The sequence below is a fragment of the Larus michahellis genome, chromosome 1 (assembly GCF_964199755.1).
Source record: "Larus michahellis chromosome 1, bLarMic1.1, whole genome shotgun sequence".
NCBI lineage: Eukaryota > Metazoa > Chordata > Aves > Charadriiformes > Laridae > Larus > Larus michahellis.
In genome coordinates, this window is record NC_133896.1 from 30,751,433 (window position 1) to 30,764,224 (window position 12,792).

At 35.8% G+C, this 12,792-nt stretch overlaps 1 protein-coding gene across 3 annotated transcripts in view; it reads left to right on the forward strand.

Annotated features, from left to right (window-relative positions):
- IMMP2L (inner mitochondrial membrane peptidase subunit 2) overlaps positions 1 to 12,792 on the forward strand; it is a 471,260-nt gene that overhangs the window by 361,156 nt on the left and 97,312 nt on the right. For 2 of the 3 annotated variants that reach the window (XM_074607690.1, XM_074607532.1), the window contains one exon: positions 7,220 to 7,322. The exons of the other annotated variant lie outside the window; for it this stretch is intronic. In XM_074607690.1, coding sequence (XP_074463791.1) covers positions 7,220 to 7,322 — 103 coding nt within the window. The remainder of the gene's footprint in view (positions 1 to 7,219; positions 7,323 to 12,792) is intronic. 3 annotated transcript variants of the gene reach the window in all.

Genomic DNA, 12,792 nt, shown 5'->3' on the forward strand with positions numbered 1-12,792 from the left:
GTCAGAAGTTAAAGTGATATGGCTTAAGAAACCTGGTTTTATTTTGATATATGTGTGATGTGGGTCATGTGTATTTCCATATATCTATTTAACTGTATATATAAAATAGGTAGTTAAAAAATAGAGAGGTCAGAATAAAGCTTGCAGAGGATAAGTCAGGTCATATGTAAAACAATATTTATTAATATACAAGTGGATGTACAGAATATATTTTCATGTTTTCCTAACTTTTGATTTTGGTGGGGGGAGATAAGTCTTTGCCAAGATAAATTCATTATGCTAAACTTTGAAGCGCAGCTTCTGTACCTGTTTGTGATGTGGCATTAAAAATAATTTGGCCCTATCACTGGCATGTGTGCATCTAAGTTATCTTCATTCCCATGTTTATAAAAGCAGAGTGCTTTTTGGATGGCAGCACTTTAGAACACTTAGCTTCAGCTTATATGTTTACTCAGATGAAGTTCTTTTCATCTAGTCATATGTCTGTGAGACTAGCAATATGTACTAATTATAATACATAATAAATATATAAAATATTTTACAATGCAAGTATTATTTATAAAGCACATTTTTACATACAAAACTGGAAATTTTTAATTCACATAACAGTGCGTGCTTAAGATATCAATTAGTAGTGAATTATTCAATAATCGCTGCATGAATTACTGCCTGAAAGTCGGAGGGTTGTACTTATCCAGTTTTCAAACTGGATTTCATCACATTGGTATCCTCTGGCCTTAGAACTTAGGTTCCCAGTTCTCTGCCAATATAGTATAAAGAAAACCCTAGTGAAAATGAGATCTAGGTTCTATTAACCCGTGTAAAGGACAGATGCAATAGTAATACAAAATTTTGCATGACTACAGTACTTCTGGTTTCAAAATATTATGCTGCAAATGGCTGCACTGTACTGTCCTGCAAAATAGTGATATAATCGTGTTTGTATACCTCACTCAGTGTGGAGTAGCCATCTGGTAGAAACACAGGTTAAAAGCTATCTGATGCAATATATGATGCATGCATTTGAAAATTCAACTAACTTTCACACAGCAGGTAATTGGCAAAAAGCGTAAACATCAGTATCTGATTAGATTGCTTTTTAATTTAAGTTGAAATCCAGTAATTTTCCTGAATACTGTATGTTTTAAAAGTGATTAACTGCTATTTTGAAGAAGCTGGTGAAGAAAGTAATGGCTAAATAATTATTTTGTTTACAATCACAGTGCTTTGTGAAAAATTATCTAATTAATAAAACAGAGCTACAAACATCTCACGTACTTTCCATATCAGATTTCTACTTATTCTTAGCACTGCTGAGTCACAGGAACCTGCACTGGTGCATCACTTTGGTAGGAATGCTTTAGCTGGGAAAAAAAGAGATCCTATTTGCAGTTCAGCATCTTGCTTGCTTTAACTGCTTAGCTTATTTATTACAAAAGGCTATGTTTTTATCTTACTTCTGTTCCTAATGAGGAAACCAGTAAATTAGTCCTAATTTTTCCTGAAACTTCAAAATCTTTTATTGTAAAAGGTGAAACCTACAGGGTTTAGGCACTCAAAAATTTGCCCAAGTGTAGGCAAAGAAATCTCAGCCTCCTTAATGGCTGCTCCTCATCTCACCAAATCGGAGTCTCTTGTTTCAGATTCTGCCATTTCTGTCATTGTGTCATGTCTTCTTTTGGGGCGTCCTGTCTCAATATATCAGATCTGGCAGGGCTCCAGAAGCCGTATCCTAAGCGCGGGGTCTCCTCCAGCACTTTCCCCGTTCTCAGCTTGGGTGCACGTTTTAAAGTCATGCCTCTCAATAATTGATCTGCAGCTTTTAAGGAAAACACATTTCAGCTCTGGGGCAAAAGTTAATAGCTGCACACAACCGGAGAATGTTTCCTAACCTATTGGCATACTCTCGTGCATAGTCTGGTAACCTGGCCTTCAGAAAAAAAATGTTTAGTTTCTTCACATACCTGTCCTAAATAACAACTTGTGGTCAAAGGAATATAGTATATGTAAGGGAAGGGTTAAAGTAAAAAGACACAGATGGCTGTATCTGTGTGTTGGAAGAGAAAAAAGGCGATTTCTTAGTGGCTGGAAGGTGTTTAGTGTCATATGGGAGATTCCCTGTGGTGATACTAATACAATTTACATGATATATTACAATAAGGTTCATATTTTGGGATCTGGGTGTCAACCTGAAATTGGCTATCTTACTATTTTTTCATTCTGTGAATTTGATGAAGATGGATGTATGTGGAAAATTTCCACGTACAGCAATTTATGTTGTTTGGAAAAGGTTGCTCTTACGTATGATAGAGACTACCTATTTTACAAAAGAGTTTGTATTTGTTTATTGTCTCCTGTGCAAGCCGAGGAAATTATCGACAGTGTCTGTTCCCTGATACCAAAGGTATGCAGATTGCTGAGACCTTCTGATTTCTCAAGGTCAAATCAAACTGAAGGCAATCATTCCTCATCCAACTCAGCTGAGCCAAGTTGCTTGGTTTGGCACTGGTACCACATACTAAAAAAGCAGATTTTTCTTGCTTGTGGGCAGGTGGTTAGAATACCATATAGAGCTCATTTTTGACTGTCAAGATTGAAATTATTTCTCAGCCAAGGATAGATATAAGTACATCTGTTAACTATTAAATCATGGAGAATAAACCCTTGCAAAGGTTCTAAATGTACCTCAGATGTAAGGAAAAAAAAAAAAAGAAAATAGAATTCCAGACCAATTTCTGTAAAAATCACTAAAAAGATAAATGTAGCTCCATTACATTCTGGTCAAGAAAATTATTGCAACTCTCATGGACCCTGTTCTTAAGCCAGTGAGTTTAACTGCGGTTTGAGCAACAGTAGCACAGGCGGTTATTACTAACCTGTCAAAGATTTTAGTAAAACCTGAAGTATTTTTTTTGCACACACCACTATGGTTTTTTTTGGATGCCTGTATACTATGTATCAAAATCTGAGTATTTTAGTATCTTTACTTCTGCTGTTCCTAAAGAAAACCTTTAAAATGGGAGGGCTATGAGGTGTTAAACAGTCTTTTTTATTTTTATTTTGAAGATAGTAGACTTCAGAAAGGGAAAGACTACTTTTTATAAGTAGAGGCTTTCTGAAATTTAAAAGATTGTTCAGTAATTAAAACCCATGCTAATGAACTGGATATGAAATTAACAAATACTAAGTTAATTATTACTTACACCAATTGTTCTCCTAAGAATTCATTCAGACTCTTCTAAATTTAATTAAATACTTCATGTGTGAGAGCTAACAAAGAGGTCAAGATTACAGGCGAAGTCAGAGAAATGAGATTAAGAATACTCAACTAAGAGAGCAAAATGAGTTTTTACATTACTTTCAAAATGTGTAGTACATTATTGACTGCATTTCTTTTGTAGCACACGCCTCTCACAGGAGTTGGTGTAAAATTCCTGATGAGCTGATTTTGCTTTTAGTTGATATTTGGCTTGAGGACTTTAGGTTTTGTTGTTGTTGTTGTTGAAGAATGATAGAAGCATTCAAAAGTAATTTTTCACTTCGTATTGTGTTAATTTTTCACAGAAATATTGACCATTACACTTATAATTGTTATGCATTTACACAGTCCTGAATCTGAAAAGTGGATGCTAGTTGCCTGCAAAGCTATCTCTAAGGGCTCTCCTTCTTCTCAGAATTTTGTTGTACAATTTGTTAGTGATTTGGCCTTGTAGGATTGCACAAAAGGACAGGTAGCAGTTTCTTACAGCACGTCTAGCTAAAATGGTTAGCTAGTGTAATGAATGGATGGTACTTTGTACATTTAGAGCAAGAGCCATTATTGCCAATGTAGCACACACACGTGGTCTCATCTTGCAATTTAGCCCAGAGATTAAAGTGTTTCATTTCTGCAAGATTCATGTCGGAGAGGGGCGGTGTTACTGACTAATTTTGGTTATGAAGCAATTTGTGATTTCTTCCTAGGAGAGGAAACGACAAGTTTGGGTTTTGTTGTTTTTAAAAAAAGTCTACATAGCCATTGGAACAGTAATTAAAAATAACCTACTGTCATTAACCGAATATGGCTTTCTGAAGCCTGTAGCCTGGTTTGCTTGCATGCATGGTTTATTGATCTGTTGTGGAGTAATTCAACAATGAAATTATCTTGAAAATTAAAAACAATATTAAGTAATGGATGATCCAATTTACTGTAACATGACCTTATTGCTGCAATTTGTTACTAATTAATGCAGCGAAAACCTCAAGTAAAACTTTGTTTTCAAATTTCACCTGCATTCCCCAGGACAGTTTTTGCAGGACGTTTGCTAAAGTGGATGCTACGTCCCTAGGTAACTGCCCTATGTAAATACTACACTAACATTTTGAAGGAATTGTCTTAGAAAAATGGATTTTCTTGCTTCCTTTTTGTTCACATATATATAGGTACTTATTGTTTAGAATACAACTTTATTTTTTTCCTATTGGACCTACATGTGGGAAAAATCTGGTGATTTATATACCTCATACATGAAATGGTAGAAGGTATTACATTTTTCTACTGAGTTTACAGGGGAATTTATCCATGCATTATCAGTCCTATCTACTAAAGTAGATAATTAGAAGTGCTACTTCTGTTTCTTTTCCATTTCTTTTTCTCTCCCTTATTCCCTTAATACATTTATTAATATCATCAATTTTAATTCTATTTCCTCTAAGTAAAAACTTCTTGTGTACAATCATCTGATTTTTTCAATAGGAGAATTTGTACATGATTCTCCTTTGATCGCTGTAAAAGACCTTTTTTTTTTTTTGCATAATTGTAGCAATTTTTTCTGGTTTATGACATATATGTATTCTCCTATGTTGTAGAAATAATAAAAAGAACCAATGATAATTACTGCAATCTATAATCTTTTTCTTTTTGCCTTAGGCCTTAAAGAACACACTATAAACCTGTGTTAAGCCTTTGTATTTTCACAGCGTCTCTGCAAACCACTGCCAAACCTGTCTGTGCACACCAAATTATTTTCATGTTTGTTTCTAAGTACTTATTGCAAAAGCTTCCCCCCACCCCCTTCCTGTTAGTGATTTCCTAATCATAATAAAGGAGGAGATTATTTGGGGGTATGAGATTGCGTCTGGTCTGAGATGAAGTCACTGACTGGCATTTGCCATATTATTTTCCTGACATTTATGAAGTAAACATGTCAGCAGAATTAACTTTCAAATCCTTTCACCCTTCTGGGTGAAATTCAGTCTTGTGCATAGAGTTTGTAAAGGTACAAAACTTTATGACAATCTACTCTTCTATATTCAGGAAGATGAATGGAAGAGAAAATTAAATATTTTTTGAGCTATTGTTTGCCTTTATCACTGATGGAAGATATTAATTAAATAAATTTCAGAGTGTCTAATCAGACAGAACAGAATTAATGGACAACTTCTCTGAACCTGTATCTTAAAACATGTTTCTAGTAAAATATAGTCTCATACGGCGCTTTATAAAAGAAATTATCAGTGAGACAAAGCATTATGGAATCTCAAAACATAAATAATTTTATTGTCCAAACTATGCCATATTTCTTTAAAAAAAAAAAGAAGGAATTACATAGTAATAAAATGTTCTTTTAACATAATTAAATTATTACAGAACTACTCTTTGTGTTTAAGAAATCATAGATTTACCAACTCAAGGCAGTTTTGTATTTTTGTTTCGAATGTTTCAGTCTTGAAAACTGTGTAATATGAAACTGTTATAAAGAAAGATGCAAATCAGAGTCTTTTTTTCTCTATAAATAGGCTATTATTTTTTCAGCTTCCAATGAAAGCACAAGTAGAACTTCCATTAGAATATACTTCTTGCACCCTCATCCTTTCATCTGCCCCAGAAGCTGCTTGAAAAAGCACTGGTTGGATTTTGTGACTTGCAAAGTAAATAATTATTATTTTTATTTGACTAAAAAAGCAAAATAAAGTTAATAAAATGCACTTTTCAGGATTCCTTATTCATCTAATATTTCATGGTGTCCAGATTATTCATTATCTTGTCCTTATAATCTCCTCATATCCACAAGCCCCTCAATCCAAACAAACCTCACCAAAACCAGTTTTCTCATTTTGACTTGTGAACATCCCAGATCAGTGCTGTTGCACGGTTCATCTGAAACTTCTGGTGAAGGTGATTTTCTCTCTTCAGTTGATTTTCTTTAGTTTTAGAGTATGCTCCTTCTGCCTCCTGCTTTGGGGGCATGTCTTTCAGACGCTGAAAAGTGATGAGCAGCTGGAGGCAACAAGATAGATCAAAAGTCTCTTTTTGTCTATGGACAGACTTGTTTATCCAAAACAAAATAAGAGGTATCGCTATCTGTAGTCCCGTCTGTAAATTCTTCATCATGGTAGTAATTTGTCACGCATGGTAAAATCACCTCCCTGCATGAATGACTGCAGAATAACAGATCCCATCTGAAAGAAAGCAAAAGTATACGGTAGAAGGCAGACTGGAGTTGTGAAAATGACAGCTACTCGGGAACTAAATACAGGAATTCTGCATACTCTGCACCTCAGCTTTAGGGCTCATCTGTAGTTTGTAATTTTTGAAATATCAGGGCATGCTGAGGCACCGCGTCAGCATGAATTTCTGTGGAGAATGGCTTGAATCATCAATGTCATTTTTTGCAGCACTTGGCCCTCTCTTAGGGGCTTCCTTTAAGTTTATCCTCTTTAGCTTGTTACAGCTGAAGAAATACTATCCCCAGGACATAAGCATTACAGGAATCCAAGCTCTGAATCTGAGGCCAGTTCAGATATGCCAGGCTATTTTTGATGAGTACCTAACACTACCCCTGAAGAAAAATGTGATTGCATATACCTGCGTTTACATCCACTGGCATTTACTCAAGATAAAATCTGATGGTTCAAAGAATTGTTACTACAGAGATGGAAATAAGAATCCCTTAATTTTCTTTAACTAAAACGTCTCTTGTTCACTGTTGTCATGTGATTTGTGCCATCATAACATAGTAAATAGGTCCTGATAGTGCAACTAACTTGGACAAAATTGTTATGTATTTTCACTTGAGTAGCCTCTTGAAGTCTAAAGGATTTCAGTGCAGGTTTTTTTAACCAACTGTTGGATGGTATGCAAGGTCAAATTCCAAAACAATAAATGTATGAATTTTCCTAACAAAACATTGTAGATTTTTTTTTTAAATTGATTAGCTATTTTTGCAATTCTTTTTAGAACCATTGGATACAAAAAGAAGTATGTGAAAGTTCCACATGGGCATATTTGGGTGGAAGGTGATCACCATGGACACAGCTTTGACAGCAATGCTTTTGGCCCGGTAAGTCACACAGAATCACAGAATCACAGAATGGTTCGGGTTGGAAAGGACCTTAAAGATCATCTAGTTCCAACCCCCTGCCGTGGTCAGGGACACCTCCCGCTAGACCAGGCTGCTCAAAGCCCCATCCAGCCTGGCCTTGAACACTTCCAGGGATGGGGCATCCACACCTTCCCTGGGCAGCCTGTTCCAGTGTCTCACTACCCTTACAGTAAAGAATTTCTTCCTGATATCCAATCTAAATCTACCCTCTTTCAGTTTGAGGCCGTTACCCCGTGTCCTATCATTACACTCCCTGATAAAGAGCCCCTCCCCATCCTTCTTGTAGGCCCCCTTCAGGTACTGGAAGGCGGCTATAAGGTCTCCTCGGAGCCTTCTCTTCTCCAGTCAATTCACGGTGTATCATTTGCACTTTGCAACTGAAAAGAAGCATGGGTATCCTAAGTCATTTGTGCAACACAGCAAGTATGAATTGATTGTGATTGTGTTTTTATTATTTTTGTAAGAATTATTCGATTTTACAAAATATCTTGGTCAGCAGAGATTGAGTTTGCTCTTAACTACTACAAAATGACTCTTTTTAATTCTCCCACATGGAAGGAGAAGTGGTGGAGATTTTAAATTTGGAGGGATGTACCACAGAAGTAGCCAGAGGGCAAGCCAGCCCCCTGTAGCTGACAGATGCTCCCTGAGGACAAGTTGCCAGCTGATGTAATTTGGAATGGTTCCCTCCCAGGAGCTCGGTCTTGCTTTAGAGCCAGTGCTGCGATAAAGAATTAGGAAGGCATAACTGTGCTTAGTAAGTGTTAACGTGTGTGGAGGACAGTAGGGATATTTCAAAACTTTCCCAAAAACAAATATTTAAATTTTCTTTATAAAGGGCCGTTGTCATATTGAATAATGACAAAACATAACCTGGAACATCTGTTTCTTGACTGGTAAAAGTGTGCATCTGTTCATCAGGAAGACAATAAACTCTTTCTCTGCACTCCAGTTTTGGTTTGGTTTTGGTGTTGTAACACTTTGTGTGGATTCCTGTTCTTGTTTTAACTTAATCTAGCATGCAGGAAATAATTGCATAAGCTGTGCATCCTGCTGTGGAAATACAAATCCTTTTTGCTCTATTCCATATACAGTTTTTTGACATCTGTCTTTAAGAGAGAATGCTCTTCTAATATTATAAAAAAAACAGTGGTTGTCACAGGGAAGTTGTCAAGGCTAGATTTCTCTCCACCCTTGTGCATTTCATACCTATTTCACATAGAAGTTGCCCCACTGGCTCTAATTGAATCAACGACAGCAAGGACCTTACGATTTTTTCTGGCTTCTGGAAGTTTAGCCCAATTATTAACTTGAAATAATTTATTCTCAGGAAAAAATGCAAAAAAAGCCTATTGTCTGGTTTGGAGTATGCGATGTCATTTTTCTTTGCTTTGTATGACTTTTATTTGTGCTTGTATTTCTTGCTGTTTTTCACTATTATTTTCCTGCTACTGTCTTCTAAGATTCCTAACATCTGGTTTTGGAGGTTATTTCCAGCAGGATTTAATTCAGTCTGTCCTGTGCAGGTATCTCTTTTCTCTCTTAGAAGGCCTTTCCTTGTCTCTCTTGCTCTCTGTTCCCAAGATAAATCTTAGTCATAAAGCCACTAATCTTCTTTTCACTTACAAATATATTGCCAATGGAGACTCAGAGCATAAGGAAACTTCAGCAGTTTGCCATTGGTTTCAGATTTACAGCAGCTCACACAGAAATAATACAAGGTAAAATCCTCAAGGCTGGCACTGTGCAGCTTTCATACAAGATAGCACGTTGGGGTAAATCTAAATACCCTCAATTTTTTACTCAATTCACTGATGTTTATAAATATTAGAAAATCGCTTTCACTAGGCTTTGACCTCACATTAGTCATCAGCTGCTAGCTAACATCGGGTAGTATGTCGCTTTTCTCACAGAAGTGGCATCTTTTGGGAGCTAGTAAGTTTTTGACAGTGAGTTCGTGCTTCTGCAGGAAGAATGACATTATGGGCAGGTCAAGTGTAAATAGGTATTTTCCTCTGGAATTAAATTAGAGTAGCAATCGTTGAATACCGGCAAAAGGGGGCAGAAGAAAATGGGAAGTGTATTTAGAACGACACGCTGGACTCCAGGTTCTTTTCCATTCTAAGTGTTAGATTTTAGGTTACTAGGATGCTTTCTATCCCTCTGTTGGCTATACTCTTGAGATCACTTGCACAAGTGAATTAAAATGTTAAAATCACTCTCTTCAAACCATTCTTTTTAACTTAAAACACTTTTTGTCTCATAAGACTGCAGCAGTCATAAGGAAGAGACTGCACAATGGTAAGACGTGAACCCATTTTTCTCATTTTGTTAGAATTACGTCACTTAAGAGATTAGGGTAAATGTTACGTGTGTCACAATTCTGATTTGTGAAATCAGATATATTTTCTTGGATCAAAAGATTTGGTAAAAATAGTGTATTTTTAAAGTGGATTATGTAGTAGGTTTCCATTTTTTTTAATATTCATGCAGTCTTACAGTAGAAAGGCTTATATAGTGTAGCCAGTCAGACACAGTAATGCTTTGTAGATGAGCTTAATGAGTTACATGGGGCATAAAAGGAAATTACGGAAAAACAGATTGAGAACAGATGTTGGAATAATTTTTTCTCTTGGAGAATAACAATATGTGTAATGGCCTAATGGGTTAGGTTGATAAAGCAAAAACCCTGATACCAATCAAGTTCTAAATTAGATGCACCTTTGGAGAGAGATGAATTTCTAAAATGTAAAACATTGGCAGATTAGATTATCTTTGCTTAGTTCATAAAAATATTATAAAATAAATTATATTATCTCTTGTTATTGCATGGTTTTTATAGGACTGAAATTAGAATGTTAAGGCACAGAGAGACATTTTCCTGAAGTGTGTAAATAAAATGAAAATGCTTTAACTAAATTTTGTAAAGGTTTAATATTTCCTTGCTGCTTAGTCGTGTCTTTGAATAAAATTAATACCTTAACTCATATTACAAAAATAACAGAACATTTGTGGGTAGCACTGAATTAGAAATGCTGTTAATTCTCTATATGATCAAATCTTAAATATTACTTACCTTTCCAAAGTATTGGACTAAATTAAGTAGCGTATGGTTATAGTACGTTGTCTTTAAAAAAAAAAAAAAGGCTTTGTGAAATACGGAATGGCTGGTGTTATATAAAACTATTGCTTTGATACTGATGTGTTTCAGGTTTGGAAATACGTCGTGTCAGCCATTCATAATGCTGAAAATAGCTGTTTTGAATAGAAGCCAATAAATATTCAGAGAACTTGCATCTTTTTGCTATTACTTAAGGGGATAAAAATTTATATATCGCTGGAAATTCATTTCAATTACCTGGGCTAGAATAGAGATTTCTACTCAATTAGCTGTTATTGTTTTCAAATTCTTATAGAATGAAGTCAAGCTTTTACAATATTAGCTTACCATTCTTTAATTGGCATACTACAGGAATATAATAATGAAAAGCTTATATAATTATGATGTCACTTTTTAAAGTTTCCCCTTTTGTTTTCAATTCTGGTAATTTTCCTGTTTTGGGGGGGCCTGTTTGCTATGTAGTTTGACAGCAGAGGAAAGCTAACATTACTGTTCCTGGCAATTCTTCTTTCTTAGATCAGAAATGCAGGACACACATTATAAAGAATTGATCAGGTATAAAACTCTGCTGCTTTAAAGTTCTTAAAGATTTTGAAGGTTTAACTTGATGGTTAATTTTATGCCAGATCACTTATTGTCTTTGTTTACACAACCAGGACAATGCTAGCTTAAAAATAAAGCGACAATTTATATTCTGGTTCTGACGCTCTGGCTAAATCAAGGGAAAAGTCATTATAAATTGTACTTTGCCCAGATCAAATGTGTAGAGTTGGCATCCAGCAGTGCAGAGATGATTATGCAACCAACATGTAAGGGTATCTGAGGAACAGTCATTAATAAGTGCATGCAATAACTGATACATATACGTTCCTGGATGTACAGGAATGTGTATATACACATGCACTGAATAGCGCTCTCAGAGTTTAAAAAAAAAAAAAATATTCAATTTTATCTTCTGAGGATTTGTTTGGTAAATATAATACTTCTATTACTACATTTCTGTGTTTCCAAATGCCTCCAACCACAGGATATGAAAGACCTTTATAAAATTAGGGCTTGAAGTCAGTTGCAGTCTTTCAGCTGTCTTGTAAAGGACCTGAACAAAAGCTCATTAAAGTCAATGAGAGATTTCTATTGGCTTTAATGGCTTTGTATAAGACTATGAGTTAAGCTTCACAATCCAGTGTAAGGGCAAAAAGGCTATTATCTTCCTTATCTTCCTGGGAAACCTGAGACACAGGTAGGGTGAGTACCTTGTCATAAAACATGGGTTTTGGCTCAACCAGGTCCCTATCCTAGTCCTTTTATTAAAAATGCATCTATCTTTTAATGTGTTTAATCTCAAAACTAAATCCTGTTGAACCCGAGCCTGACTTTTTGTTTAACAGAAGTTTTACATTCATAAGCTTCAAATGAATAAATGGCTTTCAGTTAGCATTTATGATTGTCCATGTAAGCAATTCTGTACTGAAAATTCATGCAATAAACTGTCTGAAAACATTCTTATCTGTTTAACTATCTTTTCTTTCAGCAGCCCAAACTGGTAGACTGTGACTAGAAAACTCTATAGGCTAGAATGACGTTCAAAATAAGTGAATATTTTGCTTTTCAAAGGCTACCATCATCTCTCTCAGATATAAGACAGAAATCGCTTAACTGTTAACCCTCAATGGGCAAATTCAATTAATAACAGTAGTGGAATGTGGTCTATTATAATTACTTTCTTAAACTGGTCCAGTATTTCTCTCTGTAACTACTGTTAGTGAATACAAGTGGTCAGAACCAGAAAATATGAAAAATTCATTAGACAGTAAGGTGAACTGAAATAAGACACTTTCAGTGAAGCTCAATGTGTGTCTGCTGGTAAAGGAAATATTTGAACCAAGAGTTCTGCAGACTATGAGAACAGCCCTGCTTTATATGTTCTGTCTTCTTCCAAGAGAGGTTCAGAGGACAGTTGGAGGAAGACGCAGATATCTTTCTGCAGTTCTGGATTACTTGCGTAATAGCAAACAAAAAATGCCACATGTCCTACAAGTGCCCATCATCTTGGTGATGATCTTGCCATCTGCTGAAGCTTTCATTTCTGAGCTATAAACTAGTGCAAGAATCGCATATTCCCCTGAAATGGAGCAGCCTCTACGGCAAAAGGTGGGAAAACTTTAACGGCTCCCAGCAGTGTGCTGAGCAGCATCGTGACAAAATTGCACAGTAAGGTATGTAGGCAGGGCCCACTCTTTCCACAGAGAATTCTGCCAGGTCTCGAAATACTGAGTGACCCCATTTGTGTCCCCATACTCCAACCAG